The 18671-nt window shown below is 34.6% G+C and overlaps 1 protein-coding gene and 1 pseudogene across 2 annotated transcripts; one reads left to right on the top strand and one right to left on the bottom strand.

Moving 5' to 3' along the window:
* Nucleotides 1-13394: 13394 nt before the first annotated feature.
* Nucleotides 13395-15996, top strand: LOC105250890 (annotated as a pseudogene).
* Nucleotides 15997-16256: 260 nt separating this feature from the next.
* Nucleotides 16257-17545, bottom strand: LOC105250889. 2 transcript variants are annotated; one of them, XM_025414124.1, is made up of 4 exons: nucleotides 17468-17545; nucleotides 17092-17380; nucleotides 16798-16985; nucleotides 16257-16727 (listed from the first exon to the last, which is right to left on the bottom strand). In XM_025414124.1, exons 2-4 carry the CDS (start codon nucleotides 17375-17377, stop codon nucleotides 16359-16361), a joined length of 843 nt encoding a protein of 280 aa, XP_025269909.1. In that variant the 5' UTR covers nucleotides 17378-17380; nucleotides 17468-17545; the 3' UTR covers nucleotides 16257-16358. The 2 variants fall into 2 exon arrangements, with proteins under 2 accessions (XP_025269909.1, XP_011255540.2); XM_011257238.3 differs by having other exon boundaries at nucleotides 16257-16625.
* Between the last annotated feature and the right edge of the window lie 1126 nt (nucleotides 17546-18671).

Here is an 18671-nt window from a genome sequence, read left to right as displayed (position 1 = left end):
CCCGTTAAAATCATATTATGAAACAATATTCTTAAATAATTAAACCAATTTTTATTTATTTAATCTTAGAAATGTAAGAAACAAGATGAAAAGTTACATTAAAATTATATTATAAATAAATATTCTTTAGCTAAAACAGTTTTGAAATATTTAATATTAAACATATATGAAATATACGTAAAAATGCATAAAGAATGATAAATTCTTGAATATTGAAATATTACACAATTAAAAAAAACATATATAAGATTTTGAAATAAATATACGATTATAATAATTAAAACATTACTTTTTCACAAAAAACATATATAAGTTTAAAAATTAGATTTATAATATGTTATACTTGATATTTATATTAATGTCATATTATTTAATAAAATTAATATAAATGTTAAAATTGGCAAATAAGAGTTAAGGCGTTGTAATTTGAGAACAATAGAAAAAAATTTTTTCTTTTTTATTAATGTAAATAAGAACTATGAATAATAACTTATTAATAATAATCATAAAAAGGAAAAAAGAGTCTGGACGACTTTAAATCACGTTTGTGCTCTTTGCTATATATATTATGACCTTTAAAATGAAATTTATTTATACTAAGCAACGATATGCATATTCTCAATTTGTTTATTTTTGTTTCTCTTTCTGTTTGTTTTTATTTTAACTTAATGTTCTTCTATCACCAATGAGAAGGGTCACAGAACATCGAAATATTAATTCTATTATATTTCTTTAACATGTAAAATTTTATTACATATCATTTACAGCATACACCCTCTAATGGCACACATTTTTTTTGTTATTTTAATTAATTTTATTAATTAAATTAATTTAAAATAAATATGATGAGAGACTCACAATTAGTTAAATTGCCCTTAATAATGCCGTACCGATCAAGATATATAAGAGGTTCTCTCTTCTACTCTAATTATTATATAAAGTTATATGGTAATACATATATACATATATACATATAAGACACAGAAATGTATTTTCGAAGAAATAAAATGTCAGGTATAGAAATAATAGAAATTATTTAGCATAAGAAACAATATTGTATAAATGAAGAGTATTATAAAGTCTGCAATGTACATTTTATGTAAAACCCCATCAATGCCGAAAGACAAGAAATCAATAAATCTATCTATACATATCAACATATATATTGTATATAATATATATTACATTATAATACATACACATTTATCAAAATTTCAATCTTTGCTACAAGAACACTTTAAACTTCAGTCAAGACATCCTTTGAGTAAGTTAAAAAAAATTATCGTCTGTAAATTATCTCTTTGTAGGATATGAATGGCTCGGAAGTAGCATAGGAATGATGGCAAACAGAATCTCTTATACTTTCGATTTAATTGGACCCAGCCTTTCGGTGGATACACTTTGTTCTTCATCTTTGACTGCTATGCATCAGGCAGTCGTGGCGATACGCACTGGTGATTGCGACGCAGCGATCATTGGCGGATTGAATATTGTGCTTAATCCGGTTCACTATCTTCATTATCATAAAAAAATATGCTATCCACAGAAGGTAAATGTAAATCATTCGACATCTCAGCTGACGGTTACGTGAAAGCCGAAGCAGTGGTCGCAATATACCTGCAGAAAATGACAGACGCGCGCAGAGTATATGCTACAGTAATGAACACAACAATAAACGCGGATGGCTACAAGCCCGAAGGTATCATATATCCGAATGGTGACATTCAATACCTGATGTTGCAGAAAATATACAATGAGATGAATATTGATCCCACAGACATAGTTTACGTGGAGGCGCATGGTAGCGGTACCAGAGCGGGTGATCCGGAGGAGCACGGTGCCATCGATAAGTTGTTTTGCAAAGACAGAAAGACACCGCTGTTAATCGGCTCGGTTAAATCAAATATGGGACAAGCAGAACCTACCAGTGGACTGTGCGCGATCGCCAAGGTGCTGATTGCAATGGAAACCGGTGTGATTCCGGCGAATCTGCATTTTGTTACTCCAAATCCAAAGATTCCCGCGTTGACCAAGGGATGTATTCGCGTACTTGACAAAGCTACGCCATGGAACGGTGGTTTTGTGTGTATCAATTCATTTGGCGCCGGTGGTACGAATTCGCACGTCATTCTGCGCAGCAATTCGAAGGTAAAAATATCATTAGATACTGTCGAGCAGCAATTGCCGAAGCTGGTCGCCGTATCGGGCCGTACAAAAGAAGCTGTACAGGTATTATTGAACAAGGCAAACGAGCATCGACAAGACAATGAGTTTTTATCTCTACTGTACTCCGTGCACAGTGATAACATACCGAATCATAACATTCGTGGCTATGAAATACTCACTTATGATAGTACGCGCGAGATTGTCGAGGCGAATTATGACGAGAAACGTCCCGTTTGGTTTTTATTTTCCGGTATGAATACTCAGTGGCCGGGTATGGGACGCGAATTGCTTGACATCGAAACGTGCTAGCGTATTCTACAACGATTCGCCGATGTATTAAAGGAGCACGATGTTGATCTAATGAATATCATCATTAACGGTACTGATGAAACGTACGAAAACGTAATGGTTGCTACCGTGTCAATCGTGGCCATTCAAATCGCTCTCGTCGATATGTTAATATTTATGGATGTGCAACCAGACGGTATAATTGGACACTCCCTTGGCGAAATAAGTTGCTCGTATGCCGATGGTACGTTTACCCTAGAGCAAACAATTTTGACAGCCTATTACAGAGGCAAGTCGATTATAGAATCCAATTTGGAACCAGGCGCTATGGCGGTAGCAAATTTGAATTGGGAGGAAGTCAAGAAGATGTGTTTAAACGATATCGTTCCAGCCTGTCATAATTCCGAGGACTTGGTTACCATTTCTGGTCCACCCGTATCTGTGAAAAAGTTCGTAGAGGAACTGAAGAGCAAAGATGTCTTTGCCAAAATGATCAAATGCTATGGCGTTGCTTATCACAGCAAATACATTGCTCCAGCTAAATCCAAAGTTTGCGCTTCCCTCGATATGATTGTGCCGAAGCCAAAGAAAAGATCTACCAGATGGATTTCTAGTTCGATACTTGAGGCCGCATGGGATAGCTCACTCGCACAATTTTGTTCATCGGAGTATCACGTGAATAATATGCTGTCACCTGTGCTTTTTCAGGAGGCGATTACGCATATCCCGAAAAATGCGATAACCATCGAAATCGCGCCACATTGCTTGCTACAGACGATCCTGCGTAAATCCCTACCATCCACGGTGACTAATATCGGTCTCCAAAAGCAGAATTATTCAAATAATTTGATCTTTTTACTATCTAATGTGGGAAAGATGTACACAGCCGGCGCGCAGCCCGACATCTCTAAACTGTATCCGTCAGTTAGTTTTCCTGTCAGTCGCGGAACACCGATGATTGGATCATTGATCAAATGGGATCATTCTGCTATATGGACGGTGTCCGATTTGAAGCATCAGATGAAAGAATCGTCTGGAGCGCTTGTTGTAGAGATAAATTTATCGAGTGAAACAGACGCATATTTAATGGGACATCAAATCGACGGGCGATTTGTTTTCTCAGGCGCCGGCTTCATATTCATGGTTTGGCAAATCTTTGCGAAACTACGCGATACCGATTTCGACCACCGACTATCAGTAATCTTTGAGAACGTTTGGCTTCAGCGCCTTACCTTCTTACCGGAGAATAAAACAATCAAATTTTTCATAAAACTTTTCGAAGGAAAGGGAGATTTTGAAATCCTCGAAGCTAATAGCATTGTAGCCAGCGGGAACATCCGCGCCGCTGAAGCTATCGAGATAAATCAGCTGAACTTACCACCGGTCCCGATACCGTCTACCGAGCTTTTATTGAATACGGAGGATATTTATAAGGAATTGAGATTACGTGGATACGAATACAATGGTATTTTCAAAGGAATAAAATGCTGTGACATTTTTTTCACCGTTGGCGAGTTACATTGGTTTAATGAATGGTCTTCGTATATTGATAACATGTTTTAATTTAAAATGTTGTCAAACGATCGGAAATTAGTTTATGGCTCGAAGTGTCGATATGCCATGATCAATCCCGTTCTTCATAAACAAATGATCAATGAGTTACCGAAAAACGGCGAATTGCCGATATATCACTATAAAAATGCCAATATAGTTAGATCAGGCGGTATTGAATTAAGAGATATGAAATATACCGCACCTCAGCGACAGCAGAAGACTAAACCTAAATATGAACGTTACGTTTTCGTATCTTATGAAAATTCGTGCAGGTTGGTCTTGGAAGATCCAAAGAGACAAAAGATTCACATACTTACTATACTATTACAAATTGTATATGAAAATGTAACGACATCGAGAATCAAGGCCGTGGAAGTTGCGGATAATCGAGCCGCGGAAGAATTTTTGGTGCCGCTTGTACACGATATTCTTTCTTGCGATCCCTTCATCACTGTAAGTACTCGTTACATAATTTTAATATTTATATTTATATTTTTAAAAAAATGTTCAATTAAAAATGTTCATGTTTCAATTTAAAATGTTGTCAAACGATTGGAAATTAGTTTATGGCTCGAAGTGTCGATATGCCATGATCAATCCCGTTCTTCATAAACAAATGATCAATGAGTTACCGAAAAACGGCGGATTGCCGATATATCATTATAAAAATGCCAATATAGTTAGATCAGGCGGTATTGAATTAAGAGATATGAAATATACCGCACCTCAGCGACAGCAGAAGACTAAACCTAAATATGAACGTTACGTTTTCGTATCTTATGAAAATTCGTGCAGGTTGGTCTTGGAAGATCCAAAGAGACAAAAGATTCACATACTTACTATACTATTACAAATTGTATATGAAAATGTAACGACATCGAGAATCAAGGCCGTGGAAGTTGCGGATAATCGAGCCGCGGAAGAATTTTTGGTGTCGCTTGTACACGATATTCTTTCTTGCGATCCCTTCATCACTGTAAGTACTCGTTACATAATTTTAATATTTATATTTATATTTTAAAAAAATAAAAAAAAAAAAAAAAAAAAAAAAAAAAAAAAAAAAAAAAAATATCGAAACATAATTATTAAAAATGTATAGTAGTATTAATTGTTGATAAGATCGCAAGATAAAATATACGTCGTACTAAAATTGCATTTTTAAGATAATCAATTTTTACTATTACATTGTTATGAAGAACGATGATCATGGAATCGAATCGAGCCAAAATTTTGTCGTTGACAAATTTTAAATGAAACTGAAATTTTAATAAATTTTTTAAAAATATAAATATAAATATTAAAATTATGTAACGAGTACTTACAGTGATGAAGGGATCGCAAGAAAGAATATCGTGTACAAGCGCACCAAAAATTCTTCCGCGGCTCGATTATCCGCAACTTCCACGGCCTTGATTCTCGATGTCGTTACATTTTCATATACAATTTGTAATAGTATAGTAAGTATGTGAATCTTTTGTCTCTTTGGATCTTCCAAGACCAACCTGCACGAATTTTCATAAGATACGAAAACGTAACGTTCATATTTAGGTTTAGTCTTCTGCTGTCGCTGAGGTGCGGTATATTTCATATCTCTTAATTCAATACCGCCTGATCTAACTATATTGGCATTTTTATAATGATATATCGGCAATCCGCCGTTTTTCGGTAACTCATTGATCATTTGTTTATGAAGAACGGGATTGATCATGGCATATCGACACTTCGAGCCATAAACTAATTTCCGATCGTTTGACAACATTTTAAATTGAAACATGAACATTTTTAATTGAACATTTTTTTAAAAATATAAATATAAATATTAAAATTATGTAACGAGTACTTACAGTGATGAAGGGATCGCAAGAAAGAATATCGTGTACAAGCGGCACCAAAAATTCTTCCGCGGCTCGATTATCCGCAACTTCCACGGCCTTGATTCTCGATGTCGTTACATTTTCATATACAATTTGTAATAGTATAGTAAGTATGTGAATCTTTTGTCTCTTTGGATCTTCCAAGACCAACCTGCACGAATTTTCATAAGATACGAAAACGTAACGTTCATATTTAGGTTTAGTCTTCTGCTGTCGCTGAGGTGCGGTATATTTCATATCTCTTAATTCAATACCGCCTGATCTAACTATATTGGCATTTTTATAATGATATATCGGCAATCCGCCGTTTTTCGGTAACTCATTGATCATTTGTTTATGAAGAACGGGATTGATCATGGCATATCGACACTTCGAGCCATAAACTAATTTCCGATCGTTTGACAACATTTTAAATTGAAACATGAACATTTTTAATTGAACATTTTTTTAAAAATATAAATATAAATATTAAAATTATGTAACGAGTACTTACAGTGATGAAGGGATCGCAAGAAAGAATATCGTGTACAAGCGGCACCAAAAATTCTTCCGCGGCTCGATTATCCGCAACTTCCACGGCCTTGATTCTCGATGTCGTTACATTTTCATATACAATTTGTAATAGTATAGTAAGTATGTGAATCTTTTGTCTCTTTGGATCTTCCAAGACCAACCTGCACGAATTTTCATAAGATACGAAAACGTAACGTTCATATTTAGGTTTAGTCTTCTGCTGTCGCTGAGGTGCGGTATATTTCATATCTCTTAATTCAATACCGCCTGATCTAACTATATTGGCATTTTTATAATGATATATCGGCAATCCGCCGTTTTTCGGTAACTCATTGATCATTTGTTTATGAAGGACGGGATTGATCATGGCATATCGACACTTCGAGCCATAAACTAATTTCCGATCGTTTGACAACATTTTAAATTGAAACATGAACATTTTTAATTGAACATTTTTTTAAAAATATAAATATAAATATTAAAATTATGTAACGAGTACTTACAGTGATGAAGGGATCGCAAGAAAGAATATCGTGTACAAGCGGCACCAAAAATTCTTCCGCGGCTCGATTATCCGCAACTTCCACGGCCTTGATTCTCGATGTCGTTACATTTTCATATACAATTTGTAATAGTATAGTAAGTATGTGAATCTTTTGTCTCTTTGGATCTTTCAAGACCAACCTGCACGAATTTTCATAAGATACGAAAACGTAACGTTCATATTTAGGTTTAGTCTTCTGCTGTCGCTGAGGTGCGGTATATTTCATATCTCTTAATTCAATACCGCCTGATCTAACTATATTGGCATTTTTATAGTGATATATCGGCAATCCGCCGTTTTTCGGTAACTCATTGATCATTTGTTTATGAATAACGGGATTGATCATGGCATATCGACACTTCGAGCCATAAACTAATTTCCGATCGTTTGACAACATTTTAAATTAAAACATGTTATCAATATACGAAGACCATTCATTAAACCAATGTAACTCGCCAACGGTGAAAGAAATGTCACAGCATTTTATTCCTTTGAAAATACCATTGTATTCGTATCCACGTAATCTCAATTCCTTATAAATATCCTCCGTATTCAATAAAAGCTCGGTAGACGGTATCGGGACCGGTGGTAAGTTCAGCTGATTTATCTCGATAGCTTCAGCGGCGCGGATGTTCCCGCTGGCTACAATGCTATTAGCTTCGAGGATTTCAAAATCTCCCTTTCCTTCGAAAAGTTTTATGAAAAATTTGATTGTTTTATTCTCCGGTAAGAAGGTAAGGCGCTGAAGCCAAACGTTCTCAAAGATTACTGATAGTCGGTGGTCGAAATCGGTATCGCGTAGTTTCGCAAAGATTTGCCAAACCATGAATATGAAGCCGGCGCCTGAGAAAACAAATCGCCCGTCGATTTGGTGTCCCATTAAATATGCGTCTGTTTCACTCGATAAATTTATCTCTACAACAAGCGCTCCAGACGATTCTTTCATCTGATGCTTCAAATCGGGCACCGTCCATATAGCAGAATGATCCCATTTGATCAATGATCCAATCATCGGTGTTCCGCGACTGACAGGAAAACTAACTGACGGATACAGTTTAGAGATGTCGGGCTGCGCGCCGGCTGTGTACATCTTTCCCACATTAGATAGTAAAAAGATCAAATTATTTGAATAATTCTGCTTTTGGAGACCGATATTAGTCACCGTGGATGGTAGGGATTTACGCAGGATCGTCTGTAGCAAGCAATGTGGCGCGATTTCGATGGTTATCGCATTTTTCGGGATATGCGTAATCGCCTCCTGAAAAAGCACAGGTGACAGCATATTATTCACGTGATACTCCGATGAACAAAATTGTGCGAGTGAGCTATCCCATGCGGCCTCAGGTATCGAACTAGAAATCCATCTGGTAGATCTTTTCTTTGGCTTCGGCACAATCATATCGAGGGAAGCGCGAACTTTGGATTTAGCTGGAGCAATGTATTTGCTGTGATAAGCAACGCCATAGCATTTGATCATTTTGGCAAAGACATCTTTGCTCTTCAGTTCCTCTACGAACTTTTTCACAGATACGGGTGGACCAGAAATGGTAACCAAGTCCTCGGAATTATGACAGGCTGGAACGATATCGTTTAAACACATCTTCTTGACTTCCTCCCAATTCAAATTTGCTACCGCCATAGCGCCTGGTTCCAAACTGGATTCTATAATCGACTTGCCTCTGTAATAGGCTGTCAAAATTGTTTGCTCTAGGGTAAACGTACCATCGGCATACGAGCAACTTATTTCGCCAAGGGAGTGTCCAATTATACCGTCTGGTTGCACATCCATAAATATTAACATATCGACGAGAGCGATTTGAATGGCCACGATTGACACGGTAGCAACCATTACGTTTTCGTACGTTTCATCAGTACCGTTAATGATGATATTCATTAGATCAACATCGTGCTCCTTTAATACATCGGCGAATCGTTGTAGAATACGCTAGCACGTTTCGATGTCAAGCAATTCGCGTCCCATACCCGGCCACTGAGTATTCATACCGGAAAATAAAAACCAAACGGGACGTTTCTCGTCATAATTCGCCTCGACAATCTCGCGCGTACTATCATAAGTGAGTATTTCATAGCCACGAATGTTATGATTCGGTATGTTATCACTGTGCACGGAGTACAGTAGAGATAAAAACTCATTGTCTTGTCGATGCTCGTTTGCCTTGTTCAATAATACCTGTACAGCTTCTTTTGTACGGCCCGATACGGCGACCAGCTTCGGCAATTGCTGCTCGACAGTATCTAATGATATTTTTACCTTCGAATTGCTGCGCAGAATGACGTGCGAATTCGTACCACTGGCGCCAAATGAATTGATACACACAAAACCACCGTTCCATGGCGTAGCTTTGTCAAGTACGCGAATACATCCCTTGGTCAACGCGGGAATCTTTGGATTTGGAGTAACAAAGTGCAGATTCGCCGGAATCACACCGGTTTCCATTGCAATCAGCACCTTGGCGATCGCGCACAATCCACTGGTAGGTTCTGCGTGTCCCATATTTGATTTAACCGAGCCGATTAACAGCGGTGTCTTTCTGTCTTTGCAAAACAACTTATCGATGGCACCGTGCTCCTCCGGATCACCCGCTCTGGTACCGCTACCATGCGCCTCCACGTAAACTATGTCTGTGGGATCAATATTCATCTCATTGTATATTTTCTGCAACATCAGGTATTAAATGTCACCATTCGGATACATGATACCTTCGGGCTTGTAGCCATCCGCGTTTATTGTTGTGTTCATTACTGTAGCGTATACTCTGCGCGCGTCTGTCATTTTCTGCAGGTATATTGCGACCACTGCTTCGGCTTTCACGTAACCGTCAGCTGAGATGTCGAATGATTTACATTTACCTTCTGTGGATAGCATATTTTTTTATGATAATGAAGATAGTGAACCGGATTAAGCACAATATTCAATCCGCCAATGATCGCTGCCTCGCAATCATCAGTGCGTATCGCCACGACTGCCTGATGCATAGCAGTCAAAGATGAAGAACAAAGTGTGTCCACCGAAAGGCTGGGTCCAATTAAATCGAAGGTATAAGAGATTCTGTTTGCCATCATTGCTATGCTACTTCCGAGCCATTCATATCCTACAAAGAGATAATTTACAGACGATAATTTTTTTTAACTTACTCAAAGGATGTCTTGACTGAAGTTTAAAGTGTTCTTGTAGCAAAGATTGAAATTTTGATAAATGTGTATGTATTATAATGTAATATATATTATATACAATATATATGTGGATATGTATAGATAGATTTATTGATTTCTTGTCTTTCGGCATTGATGGGGTTTTACATAAAATGTACATTGCAGACTTTATAATACTCTTCATTTATACAATATTGTTTCTTATGCTAAATAATTTCTATTATTTCTATACCTGACATTTTATTTCTTCGAAAATACATTTCTGTGTCTTATATGTATATATGTATATATGTATTACCATATAACTTTATATAATAATTAGAGTAGAAGAGAGAACCTCTTACATATCTTGATCGGTATGGCATTATTAAGGGCAATTTAACAAATTGTGAATCTCTCATCATATTTATTTTGAATTAATTTAATTAATAAAATTAATTAAAATAACAAAAAAAATGTGTGCCATTAGAGGGTGTATGCTGTAAATGATATGTAATAAAATTTTACATGTTAAAGAAATATAATAGAATTAATATTTCGATGTTCTGTGACTCTTCTCATTGGTGATAGAAGAACATTAAGTTAAAATAAAAACAAACAGAAAGAGAAACAAAAATAAACGAATTGAGAATATGCATATCGTTGCTTAGTATAAATAAATTTCATTTTAAAGGTCATAATATATATAGCAAAGAGCACAAACGTGATTTAAAGTCGTCCAGACTCTTTTTTCCTTTTTATGATTATTATTAATAAGTTATTATTCATAGTTCTTATTTACATTAATAAAAAAGAAAAAATTTTTTTCTATTGTTCTCAAATTACCACGCCTTAACTCTTATTTGCCAATTTTAACATTTATATTAATTTTATTAAATAATATGACATTAATATAAATATCAAGTATAACATATTATAAATCTAATTTTTAAACTTATATATGTTTTTTGTGAAAAAGTAATGTTTTAATTATTATAATCGTATATTTATTTCAAAATCTTATATATGTTTTTTTTAATTGTGTAATATTTCAATATTCAAGAATTTATCATTCTTTATGCATTTTTACGTATATTTCATATATGTTTAATATTAAATATTTCAAAACTGTTTTAGCTAAAGAATATTTATTTATAATATAATTTTAATGTAACTTTTCATCTTGTTTCTTACATTTCTAAGATTAAATAAATAAAAATTGGTTTAATTATTTAAGAATATTGTTTCATAATATGATTTTAACGGGTAAAAATTTTCACGATAAGTTTTAAAATGTACTTACCGTCCGGCTTGGTTTTCCAAAAATCATTCGCATCGGAAGCGGAAACACCAAGGAACACCCCGGTACGCGATTTTTTTCAAGGTGGAAGGATTGATACCAGCGTCAATCAATGCTTCATGTGTCACTTCTAACATAATGCGAAGTTGCGGATCCATTACATGCGCTTGTTTAGGAGATATCTTGAAGAAAAAAGCGTCGAAACTGTGAAGATTTTTAAGTTTGCCAAATCTAGAAGGTGAACCGTAAAGGCTCGGTTTCCAACGTCGTTCGTCCTGCGTCACCATGTCCGTCCCTTTCATTAAATTTTCCTTAAATTCTTCAATATTTGATGATTCAGGCAGACGGCCTGAAAAATATCGATGTATTATAAATATTCATCTTATAATAAAATTGATGTTGTATCATAATCACTTGAGGTAATATAATTATCTGAAATGCCCGCAATGACAATATCACCTTCAAAATAAGTAGGCATCTTGATCTTCGAATAATAAGATTTTGCTTTAACTTTTCTATCTCTCTATAAAAATAAAAATTCTTTCTTGTAATTTTAGAATGCACATATAATCGTTTTATTAAAATTGAATTCTTGTATTTTTGTTTTTACAACTTTTACCTCTTTATCTCTTTTAAACCTTCAAATTTTATAGAAATTTTCAGCACTAATAAAAATATATTAATACTCGATTTACAAATCGAGAATAATTTTTATTATTTCAAACTTATGCAATTAATGTTAGAATATAATAAAATGGATAATAAATATACATAAAAAATATACTATTCTAGTTCTTTTTTAATAGGCGTTTCTATCTACATTTGATTATCGATTTTCATATATACGCATACACATTTTAAAGTTTCATTAAGAAATAGCTATAAAGTTATCTATTTTGTGATATTTTTGTAAACAAAATTAATATCGGTTGTATCATCACGAACAACGAATACAAAATCGCAATTTTTTGTACAATCGCGTAATGTCTTTTTCTTTATTGCAATTCTGTTGAATAGTTTTTATAAAGCAATGAATTGCATTTGACTTCATTATTCATATGTTTATTTCACAACAGAAAACTTTGTCTGTAAATCCGCTTTATACGCGACACATGTAAGCAGTTATTTTTTAATAATGTAAAATATAGAGTACCACCATTAGACCGTTTTAGGAATTCTTGTATTGTACATTGGAGTAATAATAATATTTGTAATCTCTGTAATTTCTTATAAGCATCAACACTGTAGCAATTTGGAAATATTTATTTTTACTTATCGGTTTTACTATAAACGGAATCTCTTGGTATTTCATTTATTAATCTAATCATTTCTTATAAACTAATTATACCGGTAATTATATCGTTTTGTTGTAATTTGTGTTGCATCAATATGCCACGTTCCATTCCATCAATTTTAAAAGTTTACCATTTAAATTCTCGTATTCTAAGCAAGAGGAAGATCATGAAACAACGATTTTTAGAACATTGTTTGGTAAGTGTCGGAAATATTGAACAGACTCAAACAGAGAGTACCAAGTTGAGAGGTATTAAAAAAAACAAACGAACAAAATTGCAATTCAAATGTTCTAATTCACGCACAAATTTATTTAAAAAATTTTGAGTAATATTTATTATGGAAAATGATTTGTTCGGAATTTAATATGAATATTGCTATTACAAGAAGAAGATAATGATTGAAATAATCTTGTCTTAAAATTCTCTTGAGAACTGGAACAGAATAATGAAAGTCATGTTTTTCAATTTTGCTTTCCAGTGGAGTAAATCTTATATATAACGCGGCATACGATGCATATATTTTGACAGTTTGATTGCCATAAGCTTTCTATTGATGACATCAATGACATACACAGAAAATGGAAAAGCTCGAAATTTAATATTAAACTAATAATAATATCTTTTTCGCGACATCGCCATTCACGCAATGCATTCTATCAATCCCAATTCCTCAGATAAAATCTGTATTGAGATTCGAATACGCGCCGATGTCTCACATATGGTTTAGTTTCAAGTTTCTTTTTGGTAAGGTCCCCTACCCTTTCGGTCCCATATGGATATGGTGACGGAAACTCGGCTGTATGTCCTGTAGCCTGAGAATGACCGGGCACTTCTTGACTTGATTTCTTACAATAAACACGCGGTTCAGCGTTTCTCTTAGTTTTTCACTTTGGCAAGTCTTGTGTGTTTTCTTTCATTTAATAACCACGTCCTATCACAAAACGCGACATCGTCAACAGGTTATGGGCCCAGATGACGCTAAGAAGGTGAATTTCAAGAATCTCGGAGATTCATGTATTTTGCAATTGTAAAGTTCGTGTTATAGACACTGGACAAAGACGGGTCGATTGCTCCGATCTCATTGCTGTGAGTTTAATGAAGTAGTTTTGTGTGAACGGAAGAGTCGTTTTTTTTTTCGTTGAATCGTCTTGGAATCGTGCGGTACATTCGGACAAAGAACTAGTGCGATTCGTGAACATTCTGGAACGAGAAAATCGTGTTCGAACGTGCATACAGTTTTAACTACGGTCAATCGAGCCAAGTGAAGTGAAATCGAAGCCAAGTGAAAAGAAGTCGGACCTTTTTTTTCTTCCCTCGTTTTTGTTCTGGACCTTTTTTGTGCGGAACAATGGAGAGCGAGAGAATGGGAATTGACAGGCTAGAGGGTACCAATAATTGGCTCACATGGAAATTTCAAATACGGCAGTATTTAGAGGCAAATGAGTTGTACGATTATGTCGACGGTACTATGACTATTCCAGAAGGTGTTGCAGGTAATGCCGCTGCAATTACTGTATGGAAGAAGGCGGATGCAAAGGCGCGACGTGCGATTTCGGCTGCATGTCATAGGTCCGGTTTCACCAACGTGATTTAATCTAATCGGTCGATTAAATCACCAGAATTGCCAATAACAAGACTTTAAAAACGAACGTGTTCCTAACCTATTCTTGTCGCGTATACGCAAGCATTATAACCGTGAAAGTGGGAATAAGGGTTGAATTATCATATAAAATGAATTATATATTTGATATAATTAATAATTACGAGAATATTAACAACGTTATGGATTTCTTAGACTACGACGAATACGATGATATTCCTGAATATGATGATAATCCTGAAAGAAATGCAAGAAGAGAACGTATATTTCAACCACGTATTAATTATTTTGACGTTTTGAATGACAAACTTTTCGAAGAAAGATTTAGGATATCAAAACCGGTCTTCACAATGATTCTAGAAAGAATTGAACATGTAATACGACATGCCAGCGATCGGTATGTACATTTATAATGTTTAAATTATAATTATATTTTGGAGATACTTTAATATTATGTTATACATTAACAGGAATAATCCTATTCTTCCTGAGATCCAATTAATGGTTGCCTTAAGATTTTATGCAAGTGCATCTTTCTATATGGTTATTGGTGATTTTTCTGGAATTAGCAGAGCTAGTGTCCACAGAATTGTGCATCGTGTGTCTAATGCTATTGCTACATTAAAAGATGAATACATAAAGCTCCCTTCCACACATCAGGAAATTGTAGAAAATGAAGCACAATTTTTTAAAATAGCTAAATTTATCCATGTGATGGGATGTATAGATTGTACACATATAAAGATCCAATCATGTGGTAAGAACATTTGTACTATAGTATATAAACGTTTGTATTTTGTACAATGTTTCTTTGTTTTCTAGGAGGAGAAGATGGTGAAGTATATCGCAACAGAAAGGGATACTTTTCTATAAACACACAAGTAGTCATAAATGCAAAGCTTGAAATTATAGATATAGTTGCTCGTTGGCCAGGATCTGCACACGACTCAACTATTTTTGACCATTCAAGAATTAAAACTTTACTTAAAATGGGCAGATTCGGCGACAGTGTACTCCTCGGAGATTCTGGATATCCAACTTTGTCATATTTAATGACTCCTTTATTAAATCCCACAACAGCAGCAGAGCATCTATATAATGAATCTCAGATTCGAACTCGTTCAGTTCGAACAGTTCGAACAGTGAACGATGTTTCGGGATGTGGAAACGAAAATTTCCTGTATTAGCGATTGGAATGCGTTTTAACAGGATTGAAAAGGCACTTGTTGTTATTGTAGCAACAACTGTTCTACACAACGCTTCCATACGAGAAAGATTTGAAAATCCAAATGTTGATGCATATAATGCTATCCAACAATTGCACAATGCTATAAATATTCATGATCAGCGGCAAAATTTATTTCTGGACTATTTTCATAGGTAATATGCATTTATTATTAAAAATAATGCAATTGAGGCATTTTAATCAACACTTCAATAATTTCAGATTAATTTAAACCGTATTATAAGATACTTAAGTCTCAAGGCAGCACTGGATCAATACATGTGAAATATGATAGCAAGTATAGTGCTCTCTCAGAGTTAATAACAGAACGCAATAATAAGAGTATTTTCCACTATCTTAGAATAAGTAATAACTAAAACTAAATAATAAAATAATATGTATGGCGTTTCCATTTTTACAAAAATAAATACATGTTTAACGCATTCTTAGTGTTTCTTGACATACGTATGTTACTACGTTAATAGAACAAAAAATTAATCTATATAAATAAACATAAATATGCAAACAAAAACATTTACGTAAAGAATATTTTATGTAAAAAAAGTAACTTAAATTTCTCAAATAATGAACCTCATGTAAAGACTAATACTAGTACTTAAAATATTTTAATACAGTCTTATATTAAAGCTAATTGTATCGTGAAACTATTTTAAGACTGTTACTTATAAGATTGACTCATGGTTTTCAACCATATAAAAGGAAAAGTTCTAATTAAAATATACTTAATTTTATAAAGAAATAAATCTAAAGAAATATATTGCGAAAAATAAAGTTTAGCACTTTGGTTTAAGTTTACAGAAATAAGTACCTCTACTTTTCCTCTTTTTATGTTTCCTTTGTAAGTGACGTTTTTAATATTTTCACTTTTAGCTGCTCTTGTTCTAATTTCTGTTTCAATATTTCAACTTCGTAGATATTTTTGACTTCTATACTTGATTTTAAAGTGTTTGTTAAGTCAATTTTTGCTTTTTCTAATTCACAGCTTTCTTGATATCTTCGTTTCTTACATCTTTCTTCTATTGATGTCACCACATTTTCCTTTAAAGGAAGACTTTTCTCTGAATTAATACTGTTACTTGAAGAACAACTGTCCTGTAAAGAACGACTTTCCTTTAAAGGAGTACTTATTTTCGATCTTAAATTTTTAATACTGCAACCCTGCCAGTTTTTAATATTATCATTTTTCTGCAAATACTGAAAACTTAAAGCATATAAATTACTGAAAATTCGTATACATTGCATATCTTAGTAACAGTTTACTTACTGTAAACACTTCAACTGAATGATCACAACTACTGTCATCTTGTAATAATTCCTCGACATTAGCGTTTTCATTAATTGTAATAGCATCAGAATCAAACGGATTGCATAATCCAGATACTGCGGCTTTTGTCATCATTTCTCGAACTTTTTCTAATAAAGGATTTGGTTTTATACTTGGAAGACCTCCACCTACAAATAAAATAAGGATTTAATCTACATAGCTAATACAATACAAAAAATACAATACAAAAAAATAAAAAATACAAAAACAATACAATATAATAAAAACTTTTACCTGTTTTATACAATTCTCTCTGTAGCTGTGCACAATATTTTTTGGTGTCTCTTTTTAAATTATCCCAACACAGACGTAAACATCGTTCTGTTCGTTGCTGTATTTCTGGTTTATTTTTATTAAAATTTATAGTTACGTTGGCCCATGCTTCTTCTTTTTCTCTATTACTCGTCATATTAGTTACTTTATTTTCAATTATATGATGATATGTTGATAATTCTTTTACCAGTTGTAATTTTTCATCTTTGGTAAAATTTTTGCCTCGTACTTTATTTCCCTTGTCCATTTTCTGAAAGTATAATTTTTTTATGAAAAATATAATACTTATAATTTATAATTACGTATACTTTTAACTGCAGTTATTCATTTTACATACTTTGTTATTATTATCTTCTCTCCGGCAATACACGGTTCTTCACAGCAAATCGCCATCCACGGACCTTGCTTCACAGAAAGAAAATAGGTTACGATCAGTTTTATTATGTTCAGCAGTTGGCAACTCTGACAGTTAATCGACCGATTAGATTAAATCACGTTGGTGAAACCGGGCCATAGACAACCATTGCTGCAGATTATGAACTGTGAAACGGCGAAAGAGATGTGGACAACGCTCAAAAGTACTTATGAGCAGGCGTCGAAATCGAATATTATATTTCTGCAACAGAAATATTACAGTTTCAAGAAGGATCCGGGAGATGATATCACAGTTTTTCTCTCGAAGCTCATGGAAATTGTGCAGCAATTGAGGGATCAAAATGAGGTCATTTCCGACTCAATGGTTATGACGAAGATTTTGATGTCATTACCGCCGAAGTACGATCATTTTCATAGTGCTTGGGAATCGACGAATGTGGATGCTCAAACGATGGCTAATTTGCGAGCACGACTGTTAGCTGAAGAACTTCGATTAGGATCACGTGACCAGATTAAAAACGTGGAGGCGTTGGTGGCCAAAAGGAGTTTTTCAAAGAAGAGTGGACCAAGAAAAGGTCTGTCGAGTCAGTCGTCGAACCAGAACAAAAAAAGGGACAATGCTGCCGGAAGTACTAAAAGTGGAAGGCCATGTTGGGTGTGTGGTGAGAAGGGCCACTGGAAACGTGACTGTCCACAAAAGAAGAAGTCAGATGTAAAGGACGGAAATGCATCGACTGATGCACTCGTATGTCATGCATCGATTCCCACATGTGACAAAGATGCTTGGGTACTGGACTCGGGTGCCAGTGATCACATGTGTCACCGTCGTGAATGGTTCGAAGATTTCACCGAGATGTCAGCAAGCGTAACAATTGGAAATGGTGCGAAGATCATGGCACGAGGAAAAGGCAATATAAATGTTTTGGCATTCAATGGCAATGACTGGATTTCGAAGCGGATGTTGAATGTGCTGTATGTGCCGGAAATTCATTTAAATTTATTTTCATCGGGCAAGACCATGGATCACGGGCACCAGTTACGATCAGACAACAAACGCTGCGAATTGCTGAAGAATGGCAATGTGGTCGCAGTGGGAGTCCGCCGAGAGAAGTTGTTTCAGATGTTGCTGAAGGTGATGGAACCATTGAAGAACGATGAGGCCATGG

This window comes from Camponotus floridanus, unplaced genomic scaffold (assembly GCF_003227725.1).
Source record: "Camponotus floridanus strain SB8 unplaced genomic scaffold, Cflo_v7.5 scaffold77, whole genome shotgun sequence".
Lineage (NCBI taxonomy): Eukaryota > Metazoa > Arthropoda > Insecta > Hymenoptera > Formicidae > Camponotus > Camponotus floridanus.
Note: the sequence above shows the minus strand (reverse complement) of the source record. Positions and strands in the feature narration are given on the sequence as shown.

Coding starts and splice junctions, on each gene's coding strand:
- LOC105250889 (XM_025414124.1), bottom strand. CDS start 17,377: ATGGACAAGGGAAATAAAGTACGAGGCAAAAATTTTACCAAAGATGAA. Junction 16,986..17,091: donor GAGAGAATTGTATAAAACAG/GTAAAAGTTTTT, acceptor TTTTATTTGTAG/GTGGAGGTCTTCCAAGTATA. Junction 16,728..16,797: donor ATTCAGTTGAAGTGTTTACA/GTAAGTAAACTG, acceptor TTAAGTTTTCAG/TATTTGCAGAAAAATGATAA.